General features: G+C 32.1%; 2 protein-coding genes across 2 annotated transcripts; one reads left to right on the forward strand and one right to left on the reverse strand.

Moving 5' to 3' along the window:
- Positions 1-3,706: 3,706 nt before the first annotated feature.
- Positions 3,707-7,651, forward strand: LOC105206203 (FAS-associated factor 2). The gene is made up of 8 exons (XM_026137224.2): positions 3,707-4,159; positions 4,254-4,334; positions 4,798-5,023; positions 5,605-5,791; positions 5,877-6,050; positions 6,171-6,266; positions 6,349-6,661; positions 6,862-7,651. Exons 1-8 carry the CDS (start codon positions 4,097-4,099, stop codon positions 7,024-7,026), a joined length of 1,305 nt encoding a protein of 434 aa, XP_025993009.1. The 5' UTR covers positions 3,707-4,096; the 3' UTR covers positions 7,027-7,651.
- Positions 7,652-8,156: 505 nt separating this feature from the next.
- On the reverse strand, positions 8,157-9,925 carry LOC105206214 (serine/threonine-protein kinase RIO3). The gene is made up of 4 exons (XM_011175726.3): positions 9,588-9,925; positions 9,135-9,316; positions 8,970-9,076; positions 8,157-8,816 (listed from the first exon to the last, which is right to left on the reverse strand). The coding sequence occupies exons 1-4, from the start codon at positions 9,686-9,688 to the stop codon at positions 8,541-8,543; spliced, it is 666 nt and encodes a 221-aa protein (XP_011174028.2). The 5' UTR covers positions 9,689-9,925; the 3' UTR covers positions 8,157-8,540.
- Between the last annotated feature and the right edge of the window lie 9,612 nt (positions 9,926-19,537).

Genomic DNA, 19,537 nt, shown 5'->3' on the forward strand with positions numbered 1-19,537 from the left:
TATACACACCATTAGTATACGCACCTTGTATACAAAGTATAAAGCACATATTAACATGCAATAAAATATATATAGAAAATATTCTTTTACATTCATCTTTAAAAAAAAAATTCTTTGTGTCACACACAGCACACACACATACACACAAACACACGGCACGTGTATGATGCACAAATTGAAATTAATATAGTTACGATTTAATTGTAATAATATTCATTTAATTGTAATAATTTACATAATTCGTCATAAAACTGATATACACACATGCGAATTAAATTATGTTTGCATCATACTCGTACATGAGAATCTTAGCAGCTTAAATAGCTGAGCCCCTTCACCACATCAAGGTGATTCTCATGAAGGGGAAAAAATGGGAAGCAACATCAGCTAGAAATTAAATTTGTATTTTCTTTAAAATATAAAAATAGAGAAAAAAGACGTAAGAAGTTAGAAAGAGCGTACCCCTCTCTTGGTTTGTCAAATATAACCTATATATCTATTTTCAACGTAGAACGCATGTTTACAGAAATACGAATTTCTTTAAAATCATAAAATTCTACTTAATGTTGGTATTTTTGTTATTAAGCATGTTATAAAGATCGCAATCACAATTGAAATAATTGCATAAATCTAAGACTAGCAGATGTTATCACAGAGAAGATGTTACTATGTAAACTTCTTACTATGTAAACTTCTTTGAAATAACTGATATAATGATATCAGTTTTTTGTGTTTGTTTTTCTGAAATATTTTGTATATTTAATACACATGTGTATTAAAATATTTTTGTATCTTATTATTAAATACTGTGATTTGTAAAAATCACGGTATATATGTATATACATAATACATACATACCAACATATTAACATATGTATGTACTTGTATGTATAATTTATTACCAACATAGAATGTATTTAATGTATTTCCTTTCATTCTTTTTTACTTTGCGTCTTGCATTACATCATTAGTAATAAGTAAATGTATGATTTTACAATTTCGTAGCATGATCACATTAATCTTTTATTTGTCCTGTGATAACATCTGCTAATCTAAGATTTATGCAATTATTTCAATTGTGATTGCGATCTTTATAACATGCTTAATAACAAAAATACCAACATTAAGTAGAATTTTATGATTTTAAAGAAATTCGTATTTCTGTAAACATGCGTTCTACGTTGAAAATAGATATATAGGTTATATTTGACAAACCAAGAGAGGGGTACGCTCTTTCTAACTTCTTACGTCTTTTTTCTCTATTTTTATATTTTAAAGAAAATACAAATTTAATTTCTAGCTGATGTTGCTTCCCATTTTTTCCCCTTCATGAGAATCACCTTGACGTGGTGAAGGGGCTCAGCTATTTAAGCTGCTAAGATTCTCATGTACGAGTATGATGCAAACATAATTTAATTCGCATGTGTGTATATCAGTTTTATGACGAATTATGTAAATTATTACAATTAAATGAATATTATTACAATTAAATCGTAACTATATTAATTTCAATTTGTGCATCATACACGTGCCGTGTGTTTGTGTGTATGTGTGTGTGCTGTGTGTGACACAAAGAATTTTTTTTTAAAGATGAATGTAAAAGAATATTTTCTATATATATTTTATTGCATGTTAATATGTGCTTTATACTTTGTATACAAGGTGCGTATACTAATGGTGTGTATACTATGTGTATACTAATGATAATGAGCGAGTATAAATAAAAGCATGCATATTTATAATTGCAAATTCAAGATGAATTGTAACTTTACTTTTAAAAAGAAAAAAAGAAACATTTTTGAAGAGAAAGAGATTAAAATTATGTAAAAATAAACGTTACAATAAAAAATAAATATATGTAGAAAGGAAATTATTTATTTATTTTTATTTCTAACACTTTTAGCTCTATACTTAGATATCTATTTGTACTTATATCTATTCTGTATTCTGTATTCTGTATTCTATATTCTATTTTATTCTATACGCTTATGTACAACCTACACCTTACATCCTATCTTTTATTCTATAATTTTATGTAAAGTACAACGTAATAAAATAAATATTATATTTTTAAAATAAATTTTTTATTGTTTTCTAAGTAGATTAGTATAACAATTCAGATTTTTAAATTACAGGAACAACCGCAAACATTATACACACAAAAGCTTGCCGAAAACCTGGCAAACTTGTACGTGTATAATGCTCGCGAGTCAAAGCACTTGTCCGTCGCCGCGGTAGCGTGACGGAAAGTAAACAAAAAAGCATAGAGCTTCCAATTCAGGCACGTTAGCGTCTATCCTTTTTCGTTTACTCTCTGTCTTGCTGTATCGTGATTATGAAGAGATGACACTGGATTCTGGCCACACACACACACACACACACGCGCGCGCGCGCGTGTGTATACATATGATTATAATAAAAATAATTTTTTAATTACATTACATATTGTACACTGCGGGTACTGACAAGGAGAGACCACGCGGTGATCAAAGCTGATGATTTTTCACCTGTCGTCGTACGGAAAGATTGACAAAATACGTCATCACTTGGACGACGAAGTCAATGAATTTTTTTTTTCAAATCAAAATGTGCAACTTTACATAAAATAATTGTAAAAATCACACGGGTTTATATATATTTGTTATCATTTGCCTTAAAAAAACATTTCCAAAAAATTACTGCGTATATCATATAAATAAAATTAAATATTTTTACATATGTGAAAATGTAAGACTTATGAATAATTTGTTCAAAGTGAAATTATTCGTGATATTCTTACGTTTCTAGATGTAAATATTTTTACATAGTTTTATCTTAAATAGACAGCAATTCACAGAAAAAGAATTTTTAAAGCAATGGATACCTAAAGGAAAATGTATAAGTTTTTTTAAATGGAAAAAAAAAATATATATATATATATATATAATGTATAAACTTGTTTGATTCATTATGATTACAATTATTTTGTGTAAGAATTGTACGCATATGCCATTATAACAAAATATAAGACATGTATAAAAAGTGGGCGCTTTCTGGCCTCTCTACGTCCCTGTCCAGAAATCGTCCGAAATCCTCTCTCTGAATTTTACGGCCAAAACGCGCGGAAAACGAGATGGGCGAGAGGGGAGTGGAGAGGAAGGTATCCGTAGAGATAACATCGCCGCTCGCTCCGTGTTTGCCACCATGATGCTTTCTCTCTCGAACCGATGGTCTAAACAGACGACGGACAGAGACCGATTGTCCGTCTTTATCTAACTAACGCATCTCTCAGTACTGAAAATCTATAGTTCACGTTACGTATGACCATGATGCTTTCTCTCTCGAACTGATGGTCGAAACAGACGACGGACAGAGACCGATTGTCCGTCTTTATCTAACTAACGCATCTCTCACTCCTGCACATAGCACGGAGGAGAACCGTAATATCGACATAGCGCTGCTGAGAACCACGAAAACGTGGACATTACCGACGTGGAAAATGGACCTTGGCTACGTAGTTCAAGGTCCATTTTTCGTGAATCACAGAGGCCCTCTCAAAATAAAGTCGCACCTAAAATCGAAGCATGACCGCTCTCAGGTTCCTCTGCAGTTAATATCGGAACACAGCCTCAGGTTCCTCTCTGCTAGTGACATACGATCTAGGGACACTATTTCGTCCTAAGGGCGAATACATATTACATCCAAAATATTTCGCAAAAACAATGATCCGCCAATCGCGTAAGATGCATACCGATCGTTGGCTGTCTGTTGCCGAGACATTCCGGACCCGCACTGTGCATGAGAGACGAGCTTGAAATTGTAAATTGTACTGTGGAAAGCCATGACATTGAAAAACATCGTGCACGCAGAGAAGAAATGAGGCGAATCACGTCGTGACGTTTCGAGGGACTTGGTGGGACTTGGTGCTCGACTTGAACAACATTCGAGGTTAACTTACCCCGGAGATATCCGCGTATCCAAATGGTTACGATCTCGCATTATAACCTACGCCGTGTATGCGATTCTAACATCAGCTGATGAGTTCGATGTAACTCCGCGCACGATAGCCGAATTTTCAAACATTTCGTGCTCACGATTCACCGAATAGAACGTCGCAATGGCAGACCTCGCCTTGGGGGAGCTCAGCGGCGATCAAACCGAGAAAGTACTACAGTTTCAGGTACAACTCTCGTTCGTTCCTCGTCTTAAAGTCGCGCGTCTTACTCCCGTATGGCATATATATCGTATAAATGGCACATAATAATCATCCCCAGGATCTCACCGGCATTGAAGATCTCTCGGTATGCAGAGACGTTTTGCAGAGGCACAATTGGAATTTGGAAGTGGCAGTTCAGGTACTATTTGTTATTCCCTTTGTACATCTTTCAATTTATTTCTGTCAAGTTTTGCAATTCCTGATTTTTATTTTATAATATATCAAACATATTGTCTAAAATAAATATGTAAATAAAGTTATGTTCTTTCCATATTTGTCATATGTAGTATATTTGTATATCATTAGGGTACTATTATACTTCTACAGCAAATTTTTTAAAATATTAATTGGCTGCAGGATAGAAGATTTCTAAAAACTCAAAAATTTCTCTATCCTGCAACTAATCAACATGTTTAAAAAATTTGTTGTATAACAAATGTGATAGTACTCTTAATTAAAATGTACTATTGGGAAAAACTGGAAAAATCTGGAGTTTTTCTTTTATTCTTGAAAATCTTGGATTTTTATGCAATTGGAGCTTAGGCAAGTTTTTGGAATTTGAAAGCTCTGATTTGTATCATTTACATGCTTCCATGTTACAGGAGCAATTAAATTTGTACGAAGGCAGACCATCCATGTATGCACAGGACTCGCGTGCCCGACCACCGCAGGTTGTAGATGACAGTAGTTCAAGAATTTATTTTAGTTATCCTGGAAGCTCTGGGGGAGGTGGGGGCCTCTTATCCTATATTTTTTCCATGTGTTATAATCTAGTGAGCAGTATCCTGCAACTACTTTTTGCAATATTTAAGAGAAACGTTAGACCTGGTAAGTAGCATAAAATCATGTTCTCTTAGGAATCAAAATTTCTCTTCTTAAGTAGTAATAGTAAGCAAATGGGTGGGACTATCAATCCCTATGTGTTACCTAGATGTAAAGAGTTTGTCTCGACTCCTGTAATAAAGATTACAAATTTAAAAATCTATACAATATGGGTGTGGCTTTGGACTTGAGATTTGTCTCTTATGAGTCTGTCACACTTGTACAAACTTACATGACATCTCGGTCCTTTTTTGAAAGTTTCAACAAAAATTTACATAGAATGTTTTATAATTGTGCTCAAAATAAATTTTTAAAAGCAAATTTTCTGTCTACTATTTAGATTTGATTACAATCTTACAAGATAATCTTGCAATCTTCTATCTTGCAATCTTCTACTGATTACAAATTGATTAAAATTAATTTTGATGACTCAAGAATTTGATAATTATTTTGTTTTTGTGATCATATATATATATATATATATATATATATATATATGTATAGAGAGAGAGAGAGAGAGAGAGAGAGAATTTATTATAATTTATTACAATTTATGTACTAATTGAAGTAAATAAATGTCTTTCAAGTGTCCTCTGATCCAGTGGAAGATGTAGTCAACTTTATTAGATCTTATGAGGAGCGTTGCGGTAACACTCATCCAGTATTTTACCAGGGCTCTTACAGCCAAGCTCTTTCGGACGCAAAACAAGAATTAAGATTTTTATTGGTATATCTGCATAAAGATGAGACACAAGAAGTTGACCAATGGTGCAGGTAGTAATCCTAAAATTAGTAATTACTTTTCTAAGAGATAAAAGTGTGCAAAATGTGCTATATAATGAAAAATGCATTTTTCTAGAAATACATTATGTGATCCAGAAGTGATACGATATATAAACACGCATACATTGTTCTGGGCATGTAACGTTAAATCTGGAGAGGGTTACAAAGTCGCGGAAGCGCTCAAATCGGGTTCATATCCCTTCCTAGCGCTTATCGTGTTGAAGGACAATAGAATGACAATAGTTGGTCGGTAGGTAAAACTAATTGGTCGGTAGATAAATCTATCTGCAGATTTTGAAACAAATAATGTTTGTGTACTTTTTGGATATTTATAATTTAATTAATATAAATTTATTTCTCTGTCTTATAGATTAGAGGGCGCACCATCTTCCGCTGATTTAATGTCACGATTGCAAACGATTATAGAACGCAATGAAATTAACTTGATCCAAGCACGTCGAGAAAGGTAATAGAAATTCTTCGAATTTTGAGAATCTGCTCTATAAATAAGAAAATAAATATTATTTGTTTTTATATTGGTATTATAGAGCAGAACGTAGCGCGGCGCAATCGCTTCGGCAACAACAAGATCGTGCTTACGAGGAGTCGTTACGTGCGGACCAAGAGAAAGATCGTAGAAGAGAGGAGGAGCGAAGAGCACGTGAGGAGCAAGAGGCCCGAGAGAAAGAAGAGTTGAATGCCCAAGAGTTGGAAATTCAACGTATACGTCTTTTAAAAGAGTTGACTATTGGCAAAGTGCCCTTCGAGCCAGAACCATCTAATCCTAATGCATGTCACCTTCAAATTAAGCTTGGAGAGAGAACGATGAAAAGAAGATTTCTTATGACTGATACAGTCAAGGTAATTGCGAGTATAAATGACCATGAGTCTGAATTAAAAATATTCTTTTAATACCATTTTACGAAAGATTTGTATAAGTTATCTTATCGACATTTGCACACATGCAATTATCGCCGTTATTATAGCAATTATTCATTATTTATTATTGTTAATTTTGCAAAATGACATACATAATAAAAATTAAATTAATATTTTTTCAGGATGTTTATCACTGGATATTTAGCCAACCGGATTCTCCAGCGAGTTTCGAGATAACAACGAGCTATCCCAGAAGAGTCCTCTATCCTTGTAGAGATATCTTAACTCTATTGGATGCCGGTTTAACCCATAGAGAGGTCCTTCACGTTAACGATCTAGACGACTAATTGCCATCATTTCGATATGACATTTTTCAAGTTTTTAGTATCATTCCATGGGAAAAATGATACTGTCATGAAAGACACTTGTCAAGAGACATAAGCTCATGCAGCATATATACACAAGATGATATACACATGCATACACGCGTATATATGTATGTGTATGTATATATGTATACACACACATACACACATACATATATTATATATATTTGATACATTCTAATACTTTATGTGAGATATACTTTCTTGGATGAAAAATATGATTACGTGAAATATACCAAAAGATAGGAATCAAAAAGGGGGAAAAAGGTTTGTTTATAAATGCAGCTTATTTAAATTAACAATTGGTATTCGACCACCGCATTTACTGAAAAATGCATTTCGTATAATAGAAAAAAAAGAAAAAAAATGATAGATAGGAATGTATATTAAAATCTTTTTGTGTAACAAAATGATCTCGTAAAAAGAAAAAAAAAATTGTACAGTAAATCATTTTTTTTATATCTCTTCCGACACCGATAAACGGTGTCAGTATCAAAGAGCAGTGATACGAGTAAGTTCTGACGCTTGAATAAATTTCATGTGTCCGGGCACACTCTAATAAAATTGTCCACACGTTTCCCTCTGACACCAAATTTGTCTAATGTAACTAAATTTGTACAAGAGGGAAACAAAGCTATTTTATACGTTTATTGTGCGATCAGTTTCTTATCGACAGGAGATGCATTTAATAATTCCGTGATAAAAAGAAATAATTAACTTCAAGAGAATGATTAATAAATTCCATGAATTCCATGTAGATTTCCAATAGAAAAATTATTGTGATTAATTTTTGTCAGTTATAGTATTATATTCAATGGTATTTACGCATTTTAATTTAACAGAAGAAAAATGTTTAACACATCTAGTTGTACGTATGATGCAAAAGAAAAGAATTGAATTTTATCGGTTAGCAATCGATATAGTCATATTTATTTATAGAATGACGGCAACATTGTCTGTTTCGCAATTTTGTGCAATTGTTTCCTCTTGTAGCATCTGTTAAGTTCATTTTTTATGCTGATATGGTATATATACATATATATAAAGGATATAATATATTTCAGTTCTAACAAATGTTCTCTGTTACAAGATTTATTTTTTTATTTTTTTTATTTTATTTTATATAATGTACACATTTTAACTGAAGTATGTACAAATTTGTCATTTCGTCATATCATGCAAGTACCCTGAAGTATTTACATTAAGTAGGCATAAGTAATTACAGGAAATTAAAAGCACAGATATCCCGTACTTCGTTAGCGACATTTATCGATATTTGAGTCTTTGATATGGCATAATTATTAAAGGATCAAATTAATATTTCATATATAATTACATGAAATAATTTGTTTTTAATAATTTAAGATAAATGATTTATTAATGCAATATTTAAAAAAAACAAAGATGTACATATCGCATGTTAACGAGGTACAAAATACTGCTATTAGGAAGAAACCATATGCCGGATTGACGTTCTATTTCAAATGGGTTTTAGATTTTGGCGAGACTTTTGCCCTCTCCTTGGAATATTGCGCGCGACTGTAAGCACGCAGGGTGTTATATACTTTATTGTTCAGTTTGACATCAAAACCACCCGTGTCTCCCGTGTCAATTCCTGGTGGGAATTGTAATAATCGGCAGGCGTTAATTCTGGAAGACATCAAGATGTCATGCTTCGTAACAATCTGAGAATCTTTTCCCATCTTCTTGTAACCACAACGTGGTATCGAAGCATACTCTTTCTCTACACTCTGACAAAAAAAAACCGATATATTAGCATAATTTATACTAAGCAGTGCTTATTATACGTTAACACGTCATTGTTAATGATATAAACAAGTCTTTAAAATCATACATGTACTAAAATAACTTACGAGTTACATGCATCATTGCACAACACTTACGACGAAACGATCGAAGTCCCTGTTACTGTCATCCACATTGGAATCCGCATTATCTTCATCCTTGGTGTCGTACAAAGAACTACGGTAATTACTATACGAAATGCTCACTGAAATAAACAAAATAACGTTAGATAATCATACAGACAGGGCATTGATGCTTGTCACCTTTCGAATCACGATTGAACTTCTCTTCTGTACGCTTCAACATTGTGTCGTACTCGTGATTAAATTGAGTTTGTAACAAATTTGCTATTACTTCGTCGTTATCAGTGTCAGTTGCATCGTACGTTTCTCCTGTCTTCTTCTCCCCTTCGTAGGTGTTGTTCTCGTTAAAATATTTCTTCTCCCTGGCAATACAAAGTGACTTAGAGAAATTACACAAGACGAATGTTCCGTGCTTTGGCACCAATTTGGAATGCTTAACATTTCCAATGGTACTCTTACGATACAATAAAGATCATTTCTCGTACATATTTCATTGGGGAATTATTAAGGTTAATCAACCAATTTTCACATTATAATGCGATATTTGGATTTAGCACAAGTTGAATAGATAGATGAGAATTTTGTAGTCGCTTGTGGAGGAATCTCCGATAAAAACGCGTAAGCAATAATTACCTCTCCTGCATACTCGCAGCCAATTGTTCCGTCGTGATATCTAGTAGATTCACCGGATTGTCCAGAGGTTGTATTGTCGCCCACACTTTTGGAGTTGCCATTACTATAATTTACCAGAGAGAATTGAAATCTGAAATTGTGCGGCACGAGCACGATGTTGCGCGTACAGAAGTTGTAACGAGATAAATACGACTTTTAAAAATACCCTCCCCCCCTTAATCGTAACGCTTTACTTTTTGTTACGCGAATCTGAGAAATGTCATATGTGGTCATATGGAACGTTTCTGCCTCAGCTTCGGCCCTCCGTCCAAGTGCGTCCAAGCACCGAGACCCGAGACTAGCGTGGATAAAACAGCATTGCTCACCTTACTTATCATTGATAAGTAAGGTGAGCAATGCTGTTTTATCGACGCCGTTGAGGCGCCAATTTGCAGCACACGGACAGCACCGGCAGCTGGAAGGATATTCAGAGACTCAGATATTTTTTCCGATAAGTCTTTTACATACGGAAAGAACATGAACTTTTTTCTTCTACGAGCGTATCAATCTCGTCAACCAGGTTCAGAACTCTGTTATTTAATTTACTGATCAACTTCTTGATTCTTATGTTGATTTTGTTAAAAATTAAATTTATTTTAAGAAAATCCGTAATATGTATAAATTATGCTTCCACACGCGAGATCTAATAATAATACGAATAGAATTCAATGTGAATAACAGAGAAAGGGGACCTTGACATTTAATTACATAGCCACTGGACTCACGCATCACGAATTGCGTAACGAATCCGGTTCTAGCTCTCTCTCTTCTCTCTCTCTCTCTCTCTCTTCCTCCTTTAATAGAAGAAGCAGCAAAAAAAAATTTGGTCGCCTAGGCAACTTGCGTCGGTTTCGCGAAATTCGATTTTTACCATTGAACATTGCATTTGTTTTCCTGATTCGCCAAATGTTATCAAAAATTTTTTACACACTTATTACTCTTGAAGTGAAATCTATTCAATGTCAAATTCATTATTAGATCATGCTTAAAGTCATTGATAAAAAAAATTTGCGAAATTGGATAATACGACAGTCCTGTGGGTCCTTTAATAGAAAATTGTGTTTCAATTTAAAATATTTTAAAAATTTACGTTTTTTTACATTAAATAATATCAAAGTCAGATATTAAACTTATAATATACAATAAAAATATTTTATATTTACGTTACGTTAAAACAATGTTTGTCAAAACTTTTACATTGAGTTTTATTCGTATTATTATTATATCTTGCGTGTGGAAGCATAATTTATACATATTATGGATCTTCTTAAAATAAATTAAATGATATAGACTTTTTATATTGATGCTCGATGTCCATAATTTATTTTAGTGTCGAAATAGATTACATGATCAAAAGTGACTGTTGAGTTTTATTAATCAATGTTAATTTTAATAAGGATTCTAATCGAGTTTATTAATGATAAAAGTAAGCACGAAACGTTAAAACAAGCATTTTATTTTTCGCAAAAAATTCTTTATAATATTTTGAATTTTTTATAATATTTCGAGAAGGGGAAATTTTACTATAATATAATGAACGTCCGTTAACATAAATACCCATCCCGACTTTTACAAAGGAACATTTTGTAAAAAGTAACTCGTTACCATTACTCGTTACCATTACTCGATTTCGTAAAGTAACGCGTTACCGTTACCGTTACATCGAAAATATCAATTCATTACTTTTTTGTAATGCTAAAGAATTAAGTTGTTAGATTTTAAAAATATATTATTTAATAATCAATACCCTGATAAGGACCTATCTATATTTTAATATGTAGTCTTAGTCTGTTATGCGCAATTTTGTATGTTTATTTTATATTTTGTATTTATACAAATTGTTTCTTTACTTATATATCAGGGTTATCTTATTAAAATTTGTAATGTGTAAAACTTTTGCGTAGGCAATTATGTGTAAATATATTTAATTCATTAATAAATATGTTTTTTACTACTTCTTCCCTTTAGAGAAATTTAGTACTGACCAATTAATTATTTATTTTAAGTATTAAAAGCATTGCTTCTGATATTCAAAATAAGTAATTAATTGGCCAATACTAGTGCTAAATTTCTATGAGCGTTACACATTTCATAGTACAAATTATAAAAATATCCCCTACAATTAAATGTAAAAACATATAAAATGCCAGATGATTATTACTGTTCATTTTGTTTAGTAATTTTACAATTTGTAGCAATCAATATTTTATTTACTACAATAGTTTTACATAATAATTTCTTTGTAAAATTTTGTTCTATAAGCTATTGTAATAAATGCTCTACAAAAACGTTTATAGACCTACAAATTAAGTTAAATATTGCTATAGATTATTATTATTTTGTTATTATATTATTATGCTAGTTTACGTACATGCTTTAAATACTTATTACAACTTATTACGCAAAGTTCTGTTAAATGTGATAGATTTTTAAGTCAACAACTATTATATTTTAATAACAATTGCAATAAATTGCAACAAAATTATTTAAATTTACAACATCTTTCAGTTTTGTTAATACTGCAATATTTTACAACCTTAAGCAGTTTGTCAAATGATTTAAGACAGGTCTCTTAGAACAATTTTTTAAACTTATTTATTACATTTTATCTCTGTCCTTATTTGTATTATTATTTGTAAAAGAGCATTCCCCAATTGTATTGATGTTACATTTTTTCCTCAGTATAATCAAATATACACCATTATATAATTATGTAACACATCCTACACAAAATGAAAATGACTTGAAATGCTCTTTACCTTAAATTGTTTCTGTCTTTTGCTAAAATTGCTTTCACTTTCTATATGAGTCAATGGGTCCATGGGTCAATATTATAAATCTTTGGTCCTTCTCGCTTTTACGGAAAGCGACATTCACTTTTAAATTATTCCGGAGGTCGACGAAAAAAGATTATTGGCGGATTATTTTTGCCGTTGGTTCCACACTCACGATTTCATGCTGGTAAACTACACATCAGCGTCGTCGTATTTTACTTAATTTTCGAAAAGATATTACAATACGAAATTAACAAATCAAGATGATTTAAGTTTTACAAACTTTTTAATTACTTGTTTAATAAACTATGAAATGGAAGATTAAATTATTATTCAATTTAGAGAATAAATTCATTTCTTCATATACTTAGATTTATCAACAACCCAATAAACACAGATCAGTATAAGATACGTATAATAACCATTATAATCATACGTATTTTACGGTATAGAAACGTATGAGATAAACGCATATAATCCGTGAACATGTCCGCAACCCATCCCATTTTTTTACGTATTTATATATACGTAAAAAAAATGTATATATGTAATGTATTATAAACATATTTATAAATACGTTTATAATATGTTACGACCGGGTGAATCACTTCGTACTCTCGCACTCGCACACCTTCAGTAACACTCGCGCATACTAATAAAAGAACAGGCTTTTATTAAAAAAAACGATTTATTGGCAAGACGAACTGTCAAAACCAAAAGTCCGAACATAACAACACGTCGCTAACGAGCGACAGTTTCTTCATTTAATCGATCTACGCTTTACAACATTCACGGCCGTAGCACTATATAATGTATATACATATAATAATCATTATAACTATTCGTATTATGCGATATAAGAAACGTATGAGATAAATGTATATAATACATTTATTGTTTAATTAAAAAAAAAATATATATATATATTTTTTTTTTTTTTAGTTTTTTAACAATCTTATTATTCTTATAGCTTGATCTGTATTCACTGTTTTGCATATAAAATTTTTAAATCACTAAATACTATTATGCATTATTTTACAACTTTGAAAACGCATTGGCGGAATTCGAACTTAAGATCTCGGAAGTGACTTAATATCCTAACACTGAGCTAATCGTACACTTGGAATATCGTTAATAAAAAGTATTATATTTGAAGTAAAGATTTGAACAGGAAGAAACTTGCGTGTTGAGTACCGCGCGAACACTCACTAGGCCTTTGATTATTTAAATTTAGATATTTTTATAATAAACTTTGTAAATAATTAAAACTGTTTCTGTTCATAATCAGACCAGTAAAGATAGTAAAAAAAAAAATAACAATTGGAAATGTGTGTGTATGTGTGTGTGTTAAGTATAACATTTTTATCCGTTTATACTAGGTTGTTCAATAAGTCTTGTTGTTTGATAAGAAATGGCATTATTAGGTTCGCTATTTGATTTTTCCAAAAATGTATTACTTTTTTATGAACACGTGTAAAGTTTCATGTAGATTTGTCAACTCGTTCATATATTTACGGTTGTTCAAAGTTGACGTGTCACAGTACTTTTTTACAATAGAAAAAATTGAATATCGTGCAGTAATAAAATTCTTATTATTCTTCGTGCAACACCAAAACAAATTCATGAACGATTGTTAAAGTATATAAAGACTCATCACCTTCAATTAAAACAGTAAAAAGATAGGTTGCTGAATTCAAATGTGATTGTACAAGTCTTGAAGACGATCCACGTGAAGGGCGTCCAAAAAGAGCATCAACATTAGAAATCGTAGCAAAAGTATAGGATATAGCTTTGGAAGATTGTCGATTAACCGAGAGAAATTTAGTAGAAGCTCTAAGCATCTCATTAGACAGTGTGAGAATATTTTGGCTGAAGTTTTGGGTTTCAGAAAGCTGTGTGCATAATGGTTGGCGCATTCGCTAACAATGGAACAAAAACACATTCGAATGCGACATTTGGAGCGTTTTAGAAAAGATAAAAAAGATTTTATGCTTCGTTTCATCACTATGGATCAGTGTTGGGCACAATTTAATTGTTTTTTACAATTAACAATTAACAATTAAAACTTTATTTTTAATTGTAATTAACAATTAAATAAGTTAATTGTAATTGTGGGTTTGTATAAATGATTACAAGTAATTAATTGTTAATTGTGGGTTTGTATAAATGATTACAATTAATTAATTATTAATTGTCTTTACAATTAATACTAATTGATCAATTATTTATTAATTTTAATTGTGTGTGCAATTAACAATTAATAACTCGAATTCGGTACCGCTGTTTTCTGTAATTTGGGGGATATATCGATATTGATATTAATAGCATATAGTCTAAATTTGAAGCATTTTGTATAGAAATCGATTAGCCGGTGAACGTCCTTAAAAAAATGATTTTTATAAAAAATTTGTAATAAAAAATTAATTTCACAGATCTATCTATATTTGTTTTGAGATATTGCCTTATTTAACACAGTTACTTACATTGTCAGGAAAGGGGATGTTTTATGACAAAACGGAAGTCATTTTCGGATTCAGCATACCCTAAATTCCCTAAAACATAAAGATTACGTGGAATAACCAAAACAGCTCTTGAAAAAATTTTTTTTGCAGATCTATGTTATACCATATATAACTATATATAAGTAGGAATGTTTAAATTAAATAACATGTGATATTTCAAATTTCTTTTTATTCAAGAATGTAATATAATCAATTACAAAAAAAAAACTTTTCTTAATTACTAATACACATCAAAATAAAAAATATCCTTGATTAAGTTTTCTTATAACGTAAATTAGTTTTTAAAATAACCCTTTTCTCAAACATTTGATCTGTTAACTTATGACTCTTTGGAAGATTAGTCATGGTTGCAAATGAAAATAATCTCTCAACAGGTGCAGAAGATGGTAGAGCAGTATTATATTTGATGAAGACATTCTTTATTTCCGAATATCTATTGAGAATTTCTAATTCTTGACTTTCTTCTGCAAAAAACTGAAGCATAAGCAATTCGGCTTTTGTCAGTGGTGCATCAGGAGATCGATTGAATTGCGTTTCTGAATTTTCAGAATCCGAATCTGAGTTAAAATTGAAAAAGAAATTTTCTTCTTTTGCATCTTTTCTTGAGTGAATGGCCACTGCTTCTGGTTTTTCGTTGATTTCTTTTGATATATTGGTTTTGAAACTGTTCAAGACTATATTATGTTGTGTAGATTCTACACAAGACAGCCACTTGTTTTTAAAACGTGGATAAGATAAAGCAGCAATGGCAGCATTTTCGGATTCTCGAGTACTCAGATCGTAAAACTGGTTAAATCTCCTCTCAACACTTTCTATATAAGTTTTCAGTAGCGTTTTACAGTAAGTTAAATTGTTTTTTCTTTCAATTTTTTTGAGTTTTTTTCTTAAAGCAAAAAGACATGGCAGAACAATACCATAATACATATTATTTTCACCTTGCAGTATATCCAGGGCTTCTGCAACAGGCGCAGCACATATTAAAGTTGTATGTAATCAAATTCGGTGTTTTTAATAGGATTTTTTATATTTAGTTCCCTATGCAATTGTACATTTTCTTCTTTAATAGAGAGAATTTGTCGAAAAGAATCGAATAAACTGTTCCATCTGGTCTCGCCAGGTCGACTCAAAGTATGCTGTAATATATTTTGTATTATCTCTGCTGACTTGGGTCGTCCTGCGGCTTTTCATAAAGCATTGTATTTTTTCATCACAGCATTATGTATATTTGATAATGGAGTATTTTGTGCATTTAACGTCGGTAGTTGCACATAAACTTAATGTATGTGCACAGCATCGTAAATGTGCAGGTAGGAAGTAACTTTCCACAATGTGTGAGTCATCCGCGATTGATAAATTGTGAATTTTTTCCGCAAAATCTTCGGAATCAGATGAAATCGCATCGGATACATCTTCATTATTATCAATTGGCTCAATCTTATTAATATTTGTTACTTGTACTCCAAACATCTTGAAAGCTTTTACAAAATTGCATTATCAGTTATGGTGGCAACTATCTTATTTACAGTGAGGTCAAAATCAGAATTAATTTCCTGTATTAGTTCAGATATACGATCATAACTATGAGTGTAACGACGCGAAATTCACATCGCGCACACACATGCGGATGCAATACGTGCATCATAACGAATAGGCGACGGTCGGATGGCGCGGCATAATAAAGCATCATAAAAAGGACACAAAATAAACAAAAAGACGAAGCTTGGACGGTCTCGAGCATTTCCGGGTTGCACGCGGTTATTACCCAACGATAAACATCATCCGGACAATGCGGCGCCGATATTACAATTGCAGGGCTGTTGTAAACAATTGCCCTAGGGCAATATCGGCGTCGCTAGTCCTGGGACCGTCGGCGATCGTTTGTCGGCCGATCGTCTTTATTCGCTGCGCTTGGAAACCGAAAATCCGAATCGCCCAATCGGGGCATAGATCTCGAAAATCGGAACCAAGTGGGGTGAGAACGTGGCAATTCCTAAATTAATAAATAAGGGTCTGAAAGGCTCTCCGGCACCTTTTTCTAGTCCGACTTCATCGCGGTAACGACGTGCAAGTATTCGCTCTCCCTGCCGTGCCTCCGCGAGTCGCAACACGTGCATACGCGAGTGCGCCTATTCGATATCCGCGAAGGGTCGTATCTCTGATACGAGCTCAGGGCGAAATACGCTCCTGAGCCGATAACTAAAGGATGATCGTTGCACGGCGTCGTCGCCTCTCGCTCGGCGAGAATACTCGGCCTACACGACTGTTGTAACGCAATAATGTAACGCGATAACGTAACACAAAAAATATACTGTAAGTGATAATCATTAAATTGAATAAATAAACGAAAACGCAGTGACGAAGATTAAGTTTTTCCCACTGAACAATGAGTATCTTTGAACCTGCGACAAGCTAATGACACTGACATCCTAAACAGATCTTTCGTAATCCAATGTGCTGTAACTCCCATAAAACTTTGTTTCTTACCAGACCAGATGTCTATCGCAGTGCAGACATAATTAATTTCACGCAGTGTAGATTTTATTTCTGCTATTTCTTTTACATAATAATCTTGTATACGACGTCCTAAGGTTCGGCGACTTATTATCTTGAGGTCAATGTTCGATATATTTAAATCTGAGAAAATTTTCGAAAAATAATGATCTTCTACAGCTCTCAACGAAATCATAGAATGAATAAAATATTTAACGATGTTTTCATCAAATTGCTTCTGTGTCAAAACTTTTGTTAGTTTTTTTCAATTTTCCAGAAAGTTTAGATACTTTGCCGCTACTAATTTCGCAGGCTACATTGCTTAACTTTTTTTTTTACTTTTTATGTAATTTTTATATTCCTCGATGCAATCTTCGCCGTGTTTCCTTTTCAAATGACTTAGGAAGTTAGATGAGCAATTATTATGTCCCTTTATTTCTATTTTTTGAGGAGAACATTTCATACATAAAGCAACAATTTTATTTGGTGTTGAACTTTCTGGCAAGTACTTAAAAAATTTGCCATCAAGTAGACTAAAACGTGGTTCTGCCATAGAGGAAGAGGTAAGTGATGTTGGTGATGGTTGCGTAGAGGTCTCACTAATTTCTGAAATGTTCACAGCCATATTACTGTTCTCACCTCTGTCAGATATACGAAGAGACATCTTTAAGAAGAGACATCTTTAAGTTATATAATGACTGAAGTAACAGCACAATTTATCGTGTACGAAAAGAAGGAACTCGTGCACAAATACACAATGTCTATTTACTTCCGCATAAAAGGTTACACTAAAAGCAAGGTTGTTGACATGAGGTATCAACGAGTAGATGGGGCGGAATGAGACTATTGTTCCGCTTCACCGTTCCGGTTTGTTTTGAAACTGAAGTAGGAATTTATTCACATTTACAGTTTTATTTAAATTCTTTAAATTATGAACTGATTGCAAGTAATTTACTTCAATCACTACTGCAAGAATTTAAAAAAACTCTATATACATTGTAAAAACTACACTTAACTTTATTAACTTCAATAAACAGGATTCAAAATGTACTTATCATACTCATCAATTAACCCAGTTACAAATTTCTGAAACCAGCGTGAACATGCAGCGTTGAGACCTCTAAAACTCAGCTCGTAAAATTATACGTATAATACAATAGGCATTAGAATTATTTTTATATCTTTATTCAATCATTTGACACATGTTTCAAATGTCAATTTATTCAAAATATACATTTACATTCACGCTAGAGTTAAAAAATTATGATTTAGAGGTAGATCTCCAAAAGCAAAGCACATTTCTTTTGGAAAATGTGAAATACCCATTGGAGGAAGGTAGGAAGACAAAAATAGATTAAATAATGCGCATTCGGTCTAAGTTTTGTTTTGTTAACATATTCATGTGGACTTTGTCAATCATACATTATAATTCTTGGAAAATATAATGCATAGCACTCGTAAGAGCATAATATATGACTTTGTCTATACAACATAAGAGAGAAAAATATTATTTACTGGGATGAAGCTGAGGATTTGGTTATAAGGATTTCCATTCTTTTCATTATACATTGATGAGAAATTAATTTTTGAAAATTTAATTATATTCTAATAGACAGTTTTTGAAATTTTATATTTACCTAATTTTGGAAATTTTGAATTTCTTGCTTCTATTATGTACAGGGTGTTCATTTGAGAACTTTCCAGTTAATTATTTCGAAAAATATGAAAGATATGAAAAAATATTTCAGATAAAATTTGCAAAGTTCAAAGGGGAACGTGAAACGGTACTATTGATTTGATCTTGGGTGGCGTCGCCAGGTCATATTGAAATCACTTTAACTTTATTAAACGAAACACCCTATTTATAATTTAAGAATCTAATAGCTAATGTCAAAAGCTTTCCAAAACACTACAAGAAAGTTTATTTTTGTTAAGTACTTTCCGAGTTATGAAGCTTGAAGTTACAGTACACTGTAGCTTTCAAGCCTCACAACTCGGAAAGTACTCAACGTAAATTAGCATTTGAATGTTTATTGGTTGAGGCTCTTTTTTACATGTTTCTTTTAAAAAGCAAATCGTATGACGTAATTAATACATCCAATTTAATACGTAGTTAATACATTAA

The sequence above is a fragment of the Solenopsis invicta genome, chromosome 3 (assembly GCF_016802725.1).
Source record: "Solenopsis invicta isolate M01_SB chromosome 3, UNIL_Sinv_3.0, whole genome shotgun sequence".
NCBI classification, from domain to species: Eukaryota; Metazoa; Arthropoda; class Insecta; order Hymenoptera; family Formicidae; genus Solenopsis; species Solenopsis invicta.

Coding starts and splice junctions, on each gene's coding strand:
- LOC105206214 (XM_011175726.3), bottom strand. CDS start 9,688: ATGGCAACTCCAAAAGTGTGGGCGACAATACAACCTCTGGACAATCCG. Junction 9,317..9,587: donor GCTGCGAGTATGCAGGAGAG/GTAATTATTGCT, acceptor TTGTATTGCCAG/GGAGAAGAAATATTTTAACG. Junction 9,077..9,134: donor GTTCAATCGTGATTCGAAAG/GTGACAAGCATC, acceptor TGTTTATTTCAG/TGAGCATTTCGTATAGTAAT.
- LOC105206203 (XM_026137224.2), top strand. CDS start 4,097: ATGGCAGACCTCGCCTTGGGGGAGCTCAGCGGCGATCAAACCGAGAAA. Junction 4,335..4,797: donor ATTTGGAAGTGGCAGTTCAG/GTACTATTTGTT, acceptor TCCATGTTACAG/GAGCAATTAAATTTGTACGA. Junction 5,024..5,604: donor TAAGAGAAACGTTAGACCTG/GTAAGTAGCATA, acceptor ATGTCTTTCAAG/TGTCCTCTGATCCAGTGGAA.